This window comes from Erithacus rubecula (genome assembly GCF_903797595.1).
Source record: "Erithacus rubecula genome assembly, chromosome: 2".
Lineage (NCBI taxonomy): Eukaryota > Metazoa > Chordata > Aves > Passeriformes > Muscicapidae > Erithacus > Erithacus rubecula.
In genome coordinates this window covers 92,851,081-92,868,692 of record NC_136685.1, presented here as the reverse complement: position 1 = coordinate 92,868,692, position 17,612 = coordinate 92,851,081, and the positions used below count along the sequence as shown (strand labels likewise).

Sequence of the window (17,612 nt, the reverse complement as noted above, 5' to 3'; positions counted from 1 at the left end):
ATTTTGCTTTATGGACTTCAGCAGGCAGTAACAATGGAATAATTAGGGGAAACATAAGGCAACACAGAGGTATATTTAAATTTTAGACAGTGTGTAGACACACTTTAAATCTCATGCCTTAATTATTGCATAGCTTCAGATCAGTGGAGTTTCACAGTCTGGTGACTCTCCAGATTGTCAGCAAGAACAACAGAATTGATCAGGAGTTGACTGTACAGCAGATTTACAGTAAGAGTTAGAGATCAGAGAGCCTAATACATTTCTTTCTTGCAATGCACACTGTCAGAGTGATTTTGTAATTATGAATTTCTTGCTCCTCAGTCCAGCGCCCCGTGTGTCCTTTTCATTGACGAGATCGATGCCATCACCCCAAAGAGAGAAGTCGCGTCGAAGGACATGGAGAGGAGGATTGTGGCTCAGTTCCTCACTTGCATGGATGGTGAGTTTCAGGAGCAACTGGGCTAAAACCTGATTATAATTATCAGGCTCACTGTCTGCTTCCCTTCAGCAGTGACTTGTGCTTACTTTAGAGGAGATAGTGGCAATAATTTTTCTTATTTTCACACAGTTTGCCTGGGGAGTGGTGGGAAGATCATAATAAGTTTGAAAGGGTGTTACTACAATATTTTCACAGTGGTCTGTACATCATTATATAAGTCTGTCTTTTATATAGATATGATAGGGGAACTTGTTAAATTTATTAATTAATGAATCTGTTAATTTTAAAATTTTTGCTTGATTGTGCAAAATGTAAGTTCTAGGTAGTAGAGAGAGAGATGAACAGCAGTTTGGTCTGACTGTTGATTAGCTTCTCTCTGATGATAAACTAATCAAACTACTATCATGTGCACTAGTAAAGAAAAGAAAGTCTTACAGATATAGGAACAAAGTTTGGACAGTGAGTATGAGTACTGACTTCCTTCCTTTTTTCCCTTAGACTTGAATAATGTGGCTGCCACTACCCAGGTCCTTGTTATTGGAGCAACAAACAGACCTGACTCCCTGGACCCTGCACTGAGGAGAGCTGGGAGATTTGACAGAGAAATTTGTTTAGGGATCCCAGATGAAGGGGCAAGAGAGAAGTATGTGTTGTGAAATTAAACTTTATTTTTGATATGTTGATAAATAAGAACATAATGTGTAAGTTAACATACAAATTAAGGAAAAGTACTTTATGACTGTCAGACTAACTTAAAAGAAATAAATCCATTTTTGCTTTTTTAATGAAAAAGGAACTGCTACTCCTTTCCTCAACAGCAAAAAACACAGGAAGGAAAGTTTGAAAAACTTACAGCTTATCTTGTTTTGGAAAGGAAAGAAAGGTTAAAGGATAAGTTTCTTATTCTCAGATAATCATATTTCTAAGTTGAAGAGGCAAACACTTCTGCTTGCAGTATTGGCCACTTTGCATTGTCAGCACTCAGGCCATTATTCCACCCTAGCCGTACTTTCATTTATTTTTTTTATTTTGGCCATACCTCCACTTTTTTTTTCTCTTCCCTCCCTTCTTCCTCCAGATTTACTGCCCTGTAGTAGTTGTGTTACTCTTGGCTCTGGGCAAGACATGCAGTTGGTTAGAGGTAGAAATAATGAGTCACCTGAGGAGAGTTGTGATTCTCTGATAGTTCCTAGAAACATGTAAAAATGATGATATTCCCAGAAACTGCAGTGTTGAAGGACAGGAGTTGTGAATGGAAGACCATCCTGGTGTGCAGAGGTTGTTCACAGGTTGGAGTGGGTCACAGGCATTCATATTATTATTTGTTTGTATTTGTGTTCCTGGAGGTGTAGGCTTACAGGCACTGATGATTTTCTTTTTAAAATTCTCTCCTCCTGCTTTCTGTTTTGTTTTGTGGAAGGCATGGTTTGTTCCTTTATTTTAAAATGGAATGGTTGCATAGATCTTCTAAGTCCAGTGTGCTGATTTACAGGGTGAGTCTTGCTGAAGGCAAGATTTGAAGTGCTCAGTTATGGTTCTGCAGCCTTAGGGGGTGGAGTGAGATGAGAAGGTGTACCTGCAGATCTTGCTTTACCTGGTATTTTCTTGTGCAAAATACCTTGTATTTTCTTCTTTTCTCAGTACTGAACTGTTTACACTTTGACTCAATTGATTAACTACAGCCCTTGTCAGACAGGTTGAAAAAATCTTGAGAAACAGGCTGTTAGCCCTAATAAAGATTGAAAGAAATGATGATGGAACTTGCTATTGGGGAGGGAAACAGATAAAATATATTACAACTTTAGCATTTTGAAGAGTTTAATCACTTTGTTTTTTCATAACATTCCTGTAGTTACATTATTTGATCTAGCAATAATTTGAATTAATTTTTATTGGAATTAGAAGCATGTTACCAATCTGGACTTCTTTGGTTTGTGCTGCCTTTTAAAAATATTTTCCCAATGAAGTGTTATTTTGCTGTTGTATTCTTGTATTCTGCTTTCAGTGGTCAGGGAAAGATACTGAAGATTAAACCAGAGCTTCTCACACAGTCTGATTTCATGTGCTTCTTGCAGAATAGCTTGTTGTGGATGTTCTTTAATAGATAATTTTTTAAAAAGTGGCATGGAACAGGCAGTGCAGGCTCAGGTTATTAGGAATACAGGTTAAATGTATCAGTGGATAACTCTATGGTACACTGAGACCCAGCCTGTCAATTCTGAATATAAATTAATGTTGAAAGATGACCTGTAATACTTATGTCACCAAAACCACTGATTAGCAATGCTTGGTTGAGGCTGCTGGTTTTTGTTTAAGAAGTGACAGGAAGTTTATAGCACAGTTCTGTGGGTTTCAGTGTTGGTTACTTCCTACTTGAGCAAAAACTTCCCACTGTGCTACTTCAGTTCATATGTGGACATATGAAAAAAAACAAACAAAAACTAACCAAGTAACAGCTCCTTCTCCAGCTTTATCTTTTCTTTTTTTCCCCCTTTATTGATTAGGATTCTTCAGACTTTGTGTCGAAAACTGAAGCTCCCTGAGGGGTTTGAATTCCGTCATTTAGCTCGGCTGACTCCGGGCTTTGTGGGGGCTGATCTGATGGCCCTGTGCCGTGAGGCAGCCATGGGCACAGTCAACAGGGTCCTGATAACTTCTGAGGAGCAGGGGAGGAGACACACACACTCTGGGACAGGAACAGCCATCCTGGTGGAAGAGGGCACCGACCAACCAGAGCTTCCACCTAAGGTATGTGTTCCTTGAAGCATGTGTTTTTAGCTTCTGAAGAGTTGAGCCATTCTAGACTTGTGAAAGTCATTGCTCATAAATTTTCCAACATCCACAGCCAACCTAATATTAAATTTTGATTTAGAAATGGCAGTTTCTGAGGCAGGAGTATAGCTCCTAATGATCCTTATAATGGGTCTGGAAAAGTGGATCCCAAACCCCAGTCCTCCTAAAAAATATGTTAATATTTTATAAAAGCTGTGTTTTTTCCCTGGGATTTTTTTGTTTTGTTTGTGCTGTGTTGTTTTGTCTTCTAGCAGAGCAGAGTTTCAGAGTGGCTGTATCTCTCTTCAAAAGTGTATTGACTGCAACAGAATTTTTAAAAGTATCAGACTTGCACTGAGTATTATGCACCAGCTGTTTGCTGTGCCCTCAGTGAAGTGTTTGTGATGATGCCTGGGGCTCTTCCCTGACCTGTCAGGGTTACAGTAAGCCAAAGTCTAGAGGTATTTATGCAGCCTTTGTTTGCCTCCCAGCTATGTGATCACTTGATGTAAAATAACACGTGATGTCTGGTACCTGTGGCAGGTTTGAGGAAAAGAAGAGCTGTTAATGTGCAGCACAACTGGAACTGTGTTGCAGAAAATAGTAGTTCCAGTGCCAGAATTATTCTCTGGCCTAAGTAACATGAAGGCTAGTGAAGCAGAACAACTTTATACAGAAGTCCTTGGTCCTACTTCTCAAAATTTGGAGTCTGTATATGCCTTCATTATGTGCAAGCCTCCTAAAGATTTGTCTGGAGATAAGTGGGCTTAAATGCACATTGTGCTCAGATTCTGTTTTTAGGAGGGCTGTCAAAGGGCACTGTTGCTGTGATGACAAAAATCAGTGTAAAAAGCTGTAGTAAGCCTTTGTACTAGTGTAACATAAGCATGGTGCTTATACCTCCCAGTGCTTCCTGGGGCCTGCTGTAGCCAAAAGAAAGTGGGGAGGGGCAGGTAGTTACTGCTTTTATCAACATCACAGTGATCAAAGGGGTCATTGAGAATGAGGAAGTCTAATCCTAGCAAAGCCATGTTTTGATAGCTGGCAGGAGGTTGACATAGTCTGATACAGGGTATTGTCATTAAAACCCTTGTATTATGTTTATAATGGAAAAATAAACATACAAAACCTTTAAAAATCGTTCACACAATTTGAGTAAACAAACCCAGTGGTCTTGGCTATTTCAGAGTTTCTCTCAGTGGCTCTGTTGAGAAGAGGAAGCAGGACTTAAATGGAGTATCAGGCATTCTAAGCACTTGTATTTCTTTGTGGTCAGTTGTAGAGCTATCCTAGCTGAAATTCATATGAAGTGATACTTTTTCTTTATACTCCTGTAGGAAAAACATTGAAACTTAACAGAGTTTTTGCATTTATTTTTTTCCCCCTATCTTATAATGAAAATCCTGATACAGTTTTACTTGTAGTGCAGTACCAGTTTGCTTTGATACTGCCTTTCTGTGTTAGAATGGGGATGCACTTATGTTGTGAAGATCTAAAGTTCTTTGATGGAGTATTTTCTCAGTTCCCAATAGGGAACTGATTGGAGAAATTGGAATGCACCTCCCTTGGTCACTGTGATCTGCAACATGGGGCAGTGCAGAAAAGCATTACCTTGCATCTCAGTCCTGTTTGCTCAAACTTTATCAGGGCCTGATTGCAAGACCGGGTCTAACCAAGTTGAGGAGATGAGTTGTCTTGAAATCAGATGGTTTCAATAAAAGTGGATATTCTAGAAGTGTGTTAAGAGATTTAACAGTTTATACAAAACTAAATGTCCTGCAAATTGTTGCAATTGTGCTGTCCAGCACAAAAAACTGCTTTTCTCTTGAAAACAGGTTCTTGTTAAAAGCAGAATTAATGCATATAAATAATACATATTTTGGAAATTTCAGCATTGAAATACTTTTGTCCTAGTCAATGTGGGAGAAGAAGTAGGAAGAACTAGAATGCAAAATACATGTACTAGCTCATTTTCTGTAGCATCTAAATCGATTTTTAGGCTCAGCCCAGTGCTTTTTAAACCTGTTAAATGTACATGAAGCTTCCCTGAAACTTTTTTATAATGAATAGTAATTTACATATTTTATGTGTATTGTACATAATGATGTGGTTGATAGTTGAAGTAGGGCTTTGAAGAAGCCCTTTGAACAGTCTGAAAGTCTCACCCAGTTGCATAATTTTCTCTCCCTTTCCATGTATCTTAAGGATGAATTGCAGAGACTTCTGGGTTTGCTGAAGGAGCAGGCCCCCTTGCCTGAGGAACAGCTGCAGAAGCTGTGCATTGAGATGAATGATTTTATTGTTGCACTGTCATCAGTGCAACCCTCTGCCAAGAGAGAAGGCTTTGTCACAATCCCTGATGTGACATGGGCAGACATTGGAGCCCTGCAGGATGTTCGGGAGGAGCTGACTATGGCAATATTGGTATGTCCTGACCTTCCTTCCAAAGAGATTTTGCAACCCCCATGCATGAAATAAAACTCTCTGTTTTCAATACTTATTGAAGGTATAGGGGCATTTTGCAATATCATTATTTAAAACAGTCAAGCTTGTATAATTCACTTCAGAATTTGTTTCAAGTCTGGTGTTTGTATTTAATATTTTGCTTTTTGTATTCATGCTTTCAGTGTTTGTATTGCTCAATCTTTAAGTATTTTAGAAGTTGTGTACCAATAACCTTGGTTGTGCAACTGCCATACAAAGAACTGGGGACTACTTAGCTGGAAGCTTAGCAATCTTGCTGCTAATCAGAGGGAAACTTAACATTAACACCTTTAGGTAACTCTGGTGAATAAAATCTTTGCCTCTGAATAAGGATATTTCTCCAATTTAGGGGTTACTAGCAGTGCAAGATGCTATGGTGCTGATTGAATCTTTATTCTTTTAATCCATAAAAAATTGTAATAAAGAACTTGCTGTGAGTGATTTTTCATCCATCTGTAACTAAACTGAAGAGTTTCTTTTTTTCTTTATCCCAGAGATAACAATGATAATTTCTTTTTAGGCACCTGTGCGAAACCCAGAGCAGTTTAAAGCTCTGGGCCTGACTGCTCCAGCTGGTGTTCTGCTTGCAGGGCCTCCAGGGTGTGGCAAAACACTGTTAGCTAAGGTAATGCATTTTCTTAGCATCATTCAAAACACTGGAGAATCTTCTTGCAATGGATATTTTTGCAGGATGAGTCTGGATCATAGTGCAAGAAGTTGGCCTTTTGTACTACATTTCATCAGAAAATTAAATTTTGGCCTTTGTGCTCAAGTTATTTTTCTTGCATAGAGTTACAACTTTGCTTGAATGGAGAGGGAATCCCTGCAAAACTTGATGGAATGAAGTTGGTTAAGGAAAAAGTAGGGTGATTATCCAATAGAGTTTCTTCTCATCTGCTAATATATATTTTACTATAACTAAATATTTTATGGTAGCTAAATTTTATGTTTGGAAGTACTGTGCAACTCTTACTGAAAATACTTCTGTTCTGCTTCTTGAGCATTCCAGTTCTTACCACATCTCCTCATAAATGCAGATAATCATGCAAATTTCAGATTGTTTCTCATTTTGTCTTCAGGTGCTCTTATGGAGTTGAATATCTCTTTAACTCCCATAGTTTTTGGACATTCTTTAGCTTTGGAGGGTGGGGTGTGAATCTGGAACTGCCTCATCAGAGAGAGAGAGAGGACACATTGCTAAATTCCCTGCTCCCCTCCCACTCTTAATTGCAAATAATTATACTTTGTACTGTTTTCTATATATTACAAACAGTTGCTAACTATGTTCCTGCCCTTATATTTGTTTGTCACTCCATGCACAGAATTGAGGCAGACATGATAAATCTGTGTGTGTTTTATATATCTATATATCTGTATGGCTTTACCTTTTTCACAGGCCGTGGCAAATGAGTCTGGGCTGAACTTCATATCTGTGAAAGGTCCTGAGCTGCTAAATATGGTATGTGCTAATCATGGGGACTTTGGTTATTTATGGAATTCTTGTCCAAAATATGGGACAAGCAAAATTCCTGATAATTACACAACTGGTACTGGTGCAGCTGAAGTTGCCTTATTTAACCTCTCCTTAAAGTTTTTAGCAGTGCTCTCCTTAAAGTTTAGCAGAAGTTGTTCATGTGAAAAGAAAAAAAAGTCACCTGTGTAGCTTAAATATTTGTCTTAGTTTAAATTAGCTGACTGGTGGAGCCTTCTTGACTTGAAGTAGGGTTTCTAGATGACCAGCTACATACATCACTGCTTTTCTATAGCATGTAGATTTTAAATGTCAACAGATAAAAGTGCTGTAGTTCAAACTGTTGAAGCACTGGACTTAGAAGTGCTGTGATGTAACTTCAGTCCCTTTCAGAGTCAAGAGAATGTGTTGAACTGACCAAGGTGGCTCCAGCTCCTGTCTGGGGAGGCCATTATCAGTAATGTAGAAACCCACACCATGGATTTCATTGATATCTTTCCAAACATTTTTATATGTCTACTTCAAGTGCTGATACAGGCAGGAAATGCAGCACTTAAGTTAATAAGGAGCCCATGTCTTTATAGAATACAGAGAAAATGGTTGGCTGTGGTTCAGAGACTGTGTTAATACATAAATTATATAAAAACATGTTTGTTTAGAAAAAAATAAGTTTTTGCATTTACAACTTCATTGCCTCTGTTTTTACAATTCAGCATTCAAAGTGAAATTCTGGCTGACTTTTCAGTTCCCTAGCAACAAGCCCCTGTCTTCAGGCAACAACTCTATGAACTTCAGATGTTCATTGTGTTCACATTGCTCACTGGGTTTGTTTATAAACAGCTGAACAACATGGTCCTTAATTAAGACTGTATTTGTTAATTCTCATCACCAAAATGATGGCAAGTTAGAGTTATTGCCCAGAAAAAAGGAATTCTATTGAACTCTTAATGTACTGCAAATTGTCAAAAGTCAACTGGTGACAGTTCCCATGTAAATCATGATCAATAAGGAAACAGAGATAAGACTGTTGACAGAAAGAAAAAAAAAAAAAAAGATCAGTAGGCTGCATTTCTCCCTTGCAAAGTACCTTATATAGTGTTTAAAACTAGTGATTTTTTTTCCATGCAAAAATCTTCATGTCTTACATTGTTTCAATGTTGTTTCTCTTACTTTTTTAGTATGTTGGTGAAAGTGAACGTGCTGTACGTCAGGTATTCCAGCGTGCCAGGAATTCAGCCCCCTGTGTAATATTCTTTGATGAAGTTGATGCTTTGTGCCCTCGGAGGTCTGACCATGAAGTGAGTCTGCCTTGAGATATCTCCACAAATAACTCTCAGTTACAGCTTTTGGGGACATTGCAGGCAACAGAAGTACCCAGAAGGGTATCTCCCAAGAAAAGAAATCAACTGGCTTTTATTTGAGGCAAATGTGTTGGTCAGGTTTTATAAAACTTAATACTTTTTCATATGTATATATTTTTCATATGCATATATAGAAAAAATACCCAGAGAAATTCAGGTTAAGCTATTGAGTATGGTTATAGGATGTCACACTGTGTAATTGCTGTTTACCTCTCAGCAGCTGCTCAGTACCTGCTTAAAATGTTGTTTAAGAGGTTTCAGTATTTAAGAACTCTTTTCCCTCTGAAAACTGAATATTGAGAAATTTTGTGTCTTGTTGAGGTAGCTATCAGACGACCAGTACAAGTATTTATATGTATTCCTTTAAGTGAGTCCTTTAGTTTTGATGGGAAAGAAAAGGTTTGCCACATGTTAAAATATGTGGGAAGTGTGTTGGTAGCATGAATTTGGGATGGAGTCATACTAAGAATAAGAAGGAATCCGCAATGCAGCTACATTGAAAGTGTGAAAAAGAAACTTTTTTCTTTGAGTGATATTTCAGTGCAGGGAATTAGTAACCTTTTACCTTGAAATATTCATGTTCCCACTGTTTCTTTGATTTTGTTGACAAATTTCTCCTTCCAAAGTCAGGAGCCAGTGTGCGGGTAGTGAACCAGCTCCTCACAGAGATGGATGGGCTGGAGAATCGCCAGCAGGTTTTCATTATGGCTGCCACAAACAGGCCAGGTAAGGACACAGAAATCAGAAACAAGGAATCAGACGTCCTTTGTTCTCTTTTAACAAAATCATGTGTTCCTAAATATTTGAGTTCTGTAACTAAGCCTGTGCTGTACTTAAAATTACAGTGTCTGCTTAAAATCCAAAGCTTGTCTGATCAGTTAATCATGTTCATGTGGTATTGTGAGATAAAGCAATCCCTTTAAAATGTGTCTCACTTAGCACCTGGTACCATTGCTGTTAAAATGCTTTGAAAGATCTTTGACTGCTGTAGATTATCTCCTTGCAATGTAGAAGGAGAAAAGAGACCTAAAATGTTTCTTTTTTTTTTTTTTTCTTTTTTTACTGCTTAAATTGATTTTATATCCAAAGCACCCTTATAGTTTTCTGCTGTGTGTTTTTGTTTTGCCTTAAGACATCTGTCTTGTTAAGTTATTTTTTCACTTGCTTATCTTTTGCTTCCTGGGCTCTGTATTCCACACTAGACTGTTTGGAAGTTATTCTCCTGTCTCTCCATGTTCTATCCAGCTTGGATATTGACAGCTGTCTTTGCTCCCTCTCTGGCTCTTCAGTTTTTGGTAGTTCTTGTAATTCCAGCAGCATCTTCTCAGTTAATAAGTAAAACACTGATATGTGCTTTACAAATATCATGTGTTTTACAGGTAGCTTTCTATCTCTGATTTTTGGTTTGTTTTTTATTACAGAGAAGTCTTATGTTTTATACATAGCAGGAAACTTGTCTTTCCTGAATTTGAATTCCATGTAGAAGCTGTGCATTGTAAATAAAGGCATTTGTTGTCAGATTACAAAGAAACAAGCATGAAGGTGTTGCACTTCCTTGGTTATGAGCATTTTCCTGAATGTTGCAACTGAAATGAAATACAGGGTACAAGTATGTCTTGGTAAAACCATACTGGTGTGGGTACTGGCATTCTGGAAAGAACCTTTGCATCTAGAACAGGTATTTGGCAAATTCCTACTTACAGAGAGACATAGTTATTTCTTACCTGCATGTATTAAGTAAGGACAAGATACAGAGTTTTTCTGGCTTAACAGGAAAAATAGTAGCGTGGCTATTTTGGATATAATTTGGAAGATGAGAAAGTTAAAATATTTGATATTGCTTGTGTTCTATAAATTAAGGAAAATTTGGTCTGAAATTGTCTATCATAGGCACCAATGAGGTGGTTTGTTTTGGTTTTTTTTTTTCCCAATGGTCAAAACCTCCAAAGATTTGGAGGAGCATTTTCTTATATCTTGAATTCTTTGCAGCATGACAGACTTTCAAGCCTTCCACATGGTAAAGTATGAGCAGTAAGGGCTTAAATCTCTACCTGCTTGTACAAGTTTTTTAACCTAAAGTGACAGGTTTTCCTGGCATGAGCTTGCTGCTTCTGTCTAATGCAATTCAGAATAGAAAATAAGGTTATGTCATGTATGGATGGAGTTGGATGTACCAGGAGTGTTGGTGGGAGCATCATCAAGTTGCCTTAGGAAAGAGATTTCTCCCCAAATTAATTGTGCTATTGCAAGCATTTGTATCCAGCAACCCTATTTAGAAGTGTTTCTCAAGGGCTTCATATCTAATTAGTGACTTGTCATTATCTGACTGGTAGATTGGGTTGGGAATTCCAGCACTTCTGAAGAGGGGACACATCCAGTTGTGCTTCCTGCAGTGCCTCCTCAGCCAGTTGGGCACGAGGCCAATCCTTTTTTGGGCTGCTCTGTGTCCCTGTTTTGAGCCAAGGATTCCTCTTGTGGAAGCAGCTGAGTGCAAGCACACCAGCAGCTTCACCAGGCCAGGTTAGGGTAAACATTGCTCAGCTGTTAATTTCAAGGTATAAATATTTGTGTGTGGCAGGTTTGTCCCAATTCCCTGATTTAGGTTTTTCAGTGGTTGTTTGTTGGTCTGCTTTTCATACATATGTGAGATAGACAGATGTGCAACTGTTAATCCCTCTCTGTATAAGCTTTATTTTGGATGCATTTCTAATATTTTGTGGTTGGAAACTTACTTTTGGAATTGAGGGCAGCTGGGAAGTGTGTAAGGCATGAGACCAGCAGTGTATTATTAGTGACACCGGTGAAAAAAAGTGGATTTGAGGTAAAGATGCCAAATGTAAAGAAAATGCAAAGGCAGGGATATCAAATATAATTGATTTCTATTTATTGAATTTGTAGATTAATTTATATCCTTCAATTTGGTGATTTTATCTTGATAAAGATACAAGAAGTTGTTTTGTCAACATTAATAAAATTATTTTTTTCAGCTGGAAGGTGCAGTTTGTATAAGGATGGATGTCTTGCTTCAGAAGGATTGTGTGTATGAATAACATTTTGGATTGTGTGTATGAATAACAAATAGATCATAATTTTTTCCTGTGATACCTGCATTTGTCAGTATGAAGAAATAATTTCATCAGAACAATTTCTACTGAAATTGTGTTAAAGTTGGGGAAACTGGTTTGTCTCTCCTGTAGTTTATTCACTGTTCATAGGGTGTAGGAGGAGTTCACCAAATGGAGTTTTGCTGCTGTGGTCTTGGTATTGAAAGGAGCACATTGCAGGTAGAGAGCAGTGAAGTCTGTGCTAGTAAAGCAATATTAACCACCCTAAGAGTGCAAAGCCCTGTAGGACAGGCATAGCTTAGACTGGCTACTATATTGAAGTAGTTCCCCCAAACAATTAAAGTTGTGGTGCCTGCAAGGTTTTTTAAATCTTTTGAAGGAAAGATATTTCTGTCATAGTTGTGGTGAGTCAAGGTGCTGCTGGGGAGGGGAGTTGTGTAATGTAAATTTAAATAATATATGTGTCCCAGCAGAACTTCTGCAGTCTTCCACTGAGCCAATGCTGTGAAGTGTGAGATCTCATGGTTTTTAATCCATGTTAGTATAATTTATTGGGAGAGAAAACGGCTTTTCAAGATGCTTCTTTTTTCTAGAGAGATTGCATGTGTGGTTTGATAGTTGGTGGCTGGTACTGTTCATGACTGTTGTGTTTGTTGTCAGCATTGTAGCCTGAAATCATTGTGCAATGGAAGGAGCCTTCTCTCATAAGTTATTATTACTGTTAAGTTTATTATTATTATTACTATTGTTATTATTTAGGAGTAGTTGCAGTTAGGATAGCAGTGGTTCAACCACTTTTGGCATCAGGGGTATGTTCCTGGCACAGTTGTTCCAGTGAGGTGTTGGCACCTGGGACAAGGTGAAGTCATGGTGGTTTATACCCCATGGCTGCAGATTGCCAAATTCTTTTATATAGCCTTTAAACAGTTGGAAGGCTTTAATTCCCATTTTAGCAAAAGTGTAGGCACAATAAATTGGTTCCTTTGTTTTTCCTCTACAATCTGTAAGTGGTAGTTCTTATCCTAGCAGTGCTGAAAAAAGCCTTTGATGTGCCCTAAAAAGCAGGATATTTGCATGTTTTTTGCACTTACTCAATGACTTCAAATGTCCTCTGCAGATATTTCTTGACTCCTTCTAAATTAGCAGGGATGCAGTATTCCCAACTCAATCTGTTTCCACCTAAATGCAGAGTCAGTGTCAGACATTGTCTGAAGAGGATTAAACTTTTAAAGCACTCAATATCAATAGAGAGATGTGAAAAAACAGAGGCAGAAATGTCATGTCTTGTTAGCACCTTTATGAGTCAGAACGGTTCTGTTCTTCTCCAGCCTTCTTCCTTCCCCAAATTCAAGTGTAAATACTACACAAGTACCAAACACTTCAATTAAATCTATAATTTCCCACAATTTTCTAGCTACCAGTTTGAATTTCAGGATGGGATACTGCTGCTTTCTGCTCTTCTCTTACTTTCTCAGGCTTTGAATATTTATAAACTCCTTAGAGAAATGCTGACCAAGGCATCAGCAGCATTTCCCCTGGGAGCTATGGAACTGTGTGTAACTTGAGGAAACAGACAAGAGTGATTTTAAACTGGACATAAATTATAATGATGTCTTGCTTTTATTCATGGCCACTTTCTTTAGCTTTCTTGAATTAACTCTTGCAAAATTCTTCTGCTGCTGTTACCTTTGAGCACAGTCCCAGTTTCAATGAGTTCTATTTTTGTTAGCGAGTTTATTTTCATTTTTCAGAGCTATTCACCTGAACCACATGTTTTGAAACACAATAAAAATAATCACCAGTCTTTAACAATAGTTACAGTTTGGGTTTGGGTATTGTTTATGTTTTTACCTGTTTATACATGTTGATGAATTAAAGGCAAGATAAGATCTAAGAAAAGCACTTAATACGTGAGGCATGGAACAATTTCTTTCATAATAGTTCTAATTCACACAAATTGCATTTCTGCATTTCAGCAGCCCTTGAATGTTGTGTATTCTTTCACAGTACCTTCAGTTGTTAAGTGCAGCGTTCACCTGGAGTCTCAGAAAACCTTTTAGGGCTTCAGTGCCTGCACTTCAGAACATCAAAAGTGGGAGGGCCTAGATCTTGTGTACTTCAAATATATTTTTAAAAGCTGGAGTGAGAGAGTGGGAGAAGTTTGATGGGCTCATACAGCAGCTGCTATTGCTGGTATGCACTGACCTTCTGTAAATGTGCTTGGCTCTTGTACAGTTGAGATAAGACATGAATAATCAACTGGAAATGAATGTGGGACTAGGAGATTCTAAGACAGAACAGTACAATGTCACTGTATAGGAATTCATGCACAGATACTTTCAATGGAATATAATGATTCTATAAAAATTTGCAGTAGTTTTTGAAGAGCAGTGTAGCAAACTGAAATGTGACTTAATTCTCTAGAGGTTAGTGCCTGTTTGAGCCCTTACAAACAAAGCAAGGAATAAATATACTGTAAATATCTTCTTATGTAATTTTGTCAAATTATTTGGAAAATTATACTACTGTCTTCTAATGACAGTCAACACCATTGACCACCTCGGAAAGGGCAGGAAATTATTAACTGGACATTTTTCCCAATAGAAGTATGTTTTGTCTGTGTGACAGCTGTTTGGAAAAGGAATGCTGTGTTTTACCACATTTCCATGCTTCACTTTCCTACCAGCTTGAAGGATAATAATAGGCTTTGAAAGCAGTACCTTAATTTCAATAAAATTATAAATGTATGTAAAATAGGTTGACTCTCTTCTGTTTAGATGAGTTTTAAGATTATAGATTTGGAGAGAGTGTTATCATTTACCAGGGCAGAATGCTTTGAAATTCCTTAAAGGGGTACCTTATTCAGTTCTTTTAAATGGATATAAATTGCATCTAAATGAGTAAGTTTGTGAACAACAATTTTCTGGCTTATGTGATCTGAGTTTTCAAGAACTTCAAGCCCAGGTTTGAACCAGAAGAATGAAATTAGTTAATTCATAAGGAGATGGGGAGTGTAGATGTGTGTTTCAGACTTTGGTGTGGTCTTGTTGCTGTAAACCAGCATTACTGCAGCTTATCTAGTTCTGTCAGTTGTGGTAACTTTTTTGAATGGAGGCAGTGTGATCATTTACATACAAAAAGATAAATGCAACTTCAGACCACATTGCTCTCCTCATATTGTTGGACAAATAGCAAGTACAGTGTTCTCAGTGTGCAAAATGGAGCATTTTCCCTAGCAAGCCTAATAGTTTAAAATATTATTTAATACTTTATTTTTAGAATGTTAGAATGGGGAAATCAGCAAGTGCCTGGTGTTGCAATGCAGGCCCTATTGAGAGTATTTGTTTTAGTGTTTGTAACAGATCCTTTGAGTGAACTTTGTCATCTCCTATTAATAATGTGACAAGAAACACACAAACAGGAAAGCACACTTGTGTCAAAAGCAAGACAAAGTGTCATCTGGAACGATGCACTGATGTATAAGGACCATGTTTTTGTCTGTGCCTGCCTGTGTCTGTTTAACCCTTGTTTCATCTGGTCTGTGTTAAATTAATACAAGTAATTCCTTTTTTTTTCCTCTCACCATTCTCATCACATTTGCAGTAGCTGATTTTTCTTCTATAGATGCTTCTGCCCATGACTTTTGTATCCTAGGGGAGAAAAAATGCTTTTGTCAAAAAAAAAAAAAAAAAAAAAAAAAAGAGAATAGAGTTGTCTTTTAAGCATAACTTAGAGAGCAACTTTAACAAAACCATGAGCATCTTTAAAAAGCGGATCAAGACCATACTGTGGTAGGATCAGGTAAACAGAGTTAAGCAAACATTTTCATTTGCAAAAAAGCAATAGCTTTACTTCCCTGCTACTGCTTTAGGGCTTGGGTGGTGTCTGTTTTCTTGAAAACATCTGTACAGTAAAGATTAGCAGCTTCACTTTTCCCAGTCCTTCACCTTTAATGTACAGGAAAGCAATAGTGTGTCAGCTCAGTTTTGGCAGGAGGGCAGAGCCAGTGCAGGGTGTTGGCAGCTTCATTAGGAGGCCTTGATAGTTTCCAGCTTTAGACTTAGATGGAACTATCAACTGTCACTTTTGGGAGAGGTTCTTGCAGTAGCTACCTCATACATTCATATAATTTATATACTTTAAAATAGTCTGTTATAGTAAAAGTATAGATGTCTTAATATCTTCTGTGAGTACTTCTGTGGCTTTGCTACTCACATTACTGTGGTATGTAGGATATCAGAGAGTCATAGAGTCCTTTAGGTTGCAAAAGCCCTCAAAGATCATGGGGTCAGTTAACCCAGCACTGCCAAGTCCACCCCTAAACCCTGTCCCCAAGTGACACACCTACAGATCTTTTTAGTACCTCCAGGGATGGTGACTCCACAGAATTCCTTAGTGAAACAGAGCAATTGATAGCAATATTGGGTTTTGGTAGATAGGGAAATAGGGCATCAAGAAGCATTGAGAAACATCATGCAGGCAGTTTCTCCTGAAATGCAGACAGGAATTGAGGCCTTTTCCAGGTTGTATGCCCTGTCTGTATCTCTTGCTATACCAATAATCAGTGTTTATATCCTGACTTACTTTGTGTATGTTCAGTATTGAAGCCTGTGGAACTAAAAGGCAGCTACACATTTCTCTTACACTTCAGCTTGAAATGGTTTTCTAGAAACATTTGTGATCATTTTTGCTTTCTTACTTCTCCACTCATAATAAATTTGGAGTCTGTAGCTCTCCCTGGGAATTCTGTTCTTTGCAACTATCTTTGGAATTCTGTTCTTTGCAACTATCTTTGGTATTTTCCTGTGTTTCCTGTTTTACTATTCAGATAACCATTACATAGTAGAAATGAAAATTGCCAATAAAATTAAGTTTGCATATGGATGGTTGTGATTGGCTCTGTGTGCTTGTTATGCTTGATTTATCATTGTCCCTTTGGTGGAGTTCTTCCAGTAGAACAAATTGCTAATAATTAATGTGAAATTCCTCAGCAAAAATGTTCTAATTCTGTAATGCCAAATATAGAGTTGTCTTCTTATCTGAAGAGGTGAAACTGGTATTTATGAGTCATTATTTATCAGATGTGGCTTAATTGTACTGGGTGTTAAGAGACTTGTTGACAAAAATGAAACTTTTTCATTCAGCTCCTTTAATGCCCAGAGCTTCAGTCATGGCACAAATACTTCTTTGAGTCTTAGTACAAATATGCTTGTATTCCTTCTCAATGCAGATGTTCCTAAGGGTGCACCTCATTTCTGAATTAATTCTTTTCTATTTTTCCCTTCCCTAAGATATAATTGACCCAGCTATCCTGCGTCCTGGTAGGCTGGATAAAACACTCTATGTGGGTTTGCCACCACCTGAAGATCGACTTGCTATTTTAAAGACCATCACCAAAGTAAGTATTTGGAAATATATCTTAATCTTGAAGCTTGGTGGAATGATGTAAGACAAATTACATGTTACAAAGAATTGTAGGATCCTATCTCATGAAACACTTGAGGTCATCAAAATAATCCCTTAACTCATCTGCTGTTAAATTTGTTCTGGGACTGCAAAGGGCTGATGAATCTTGAGTAAAGCAAACCTGTTAAGCATAGAAGTTGCTGCATTTTTTAGTCACAGTTTGAACAGATTTAATTAGAAGATTCATATCTGAGTGAGTAATGGGTCTAGAAGTGATTTGTAAGCTTTTTTTGGGGGGTTCCAGACATTCAGGAGAATGATTCACAAGCTCCATCTCTATTTGCTCAACAGTAGTTGTGACATCTAATTTGCTTTAGGATTAAAAGAAGCTCATGATGATTGAGGTTGTAGGTTAAAGTAAATGTGAAAATGTAAAATCTGTGCCTTCATAGATCCTCCCTGTGATGGACAGCAAAATCTGCCACTTCAGAGACTTGGATTGTAGAATTCTGTGTGTTTCTCCAAGTGTGGCACAGCAGGAATCAAGGCCTTAAGAAAGAACATTAAAAGTATTATGAATTACTTGGATATTTCCTACTTTTTTCCAGTAGATC

At 37.7% G+C, this 17,612-nt stretch overlaps 1 protein-coding gene across 2 annotated transcripts in view; it reads left to right on the top strand.

Annotated features, from left to right (window-relative positions):
- The window catches only part of NVL (nuclear VCP like), a 39,825-nt gene that overhangs the window by 9,864 nt on the left and 12,349 nt on the right, over nt 1–17,612 (top strand). For both annotated transcript variants that reach the window (XM_079297773.1, XM_079297774.1), the window contains exons 11-19: nt 322–439; nt 938–1,082; nt 2,944–3,187; nt 5,417–5,635; nt 6,216–6,320; nt 7,092–7,154; nt 8,345–8,464; nt 9,154–9,253; nt 16,884–16,990. In XM_079297773.1, the coding sequence (XP_079153899.1) occupies nt 322–439; nt 938–1,082; nt 2,944–3,187; nt 5,417–5,635; nt 6,216–6,320; nt 7,092–7,154; nt 8,345–8,464; nt 9,154–9,253; nt 16,884–16,990 (1,221 nt within the window). The remainder of the gene's footprint in view (nt 1–321; nt 440–937; nt 1,083–2,943; nt 3,188–5,416; nt 5,636–6,215; nt 6,321–7,091; nt 7,155–8,344; nt 8,465–9,153; nt 9,254–16,883; nt 16,991–17,612) is intronic.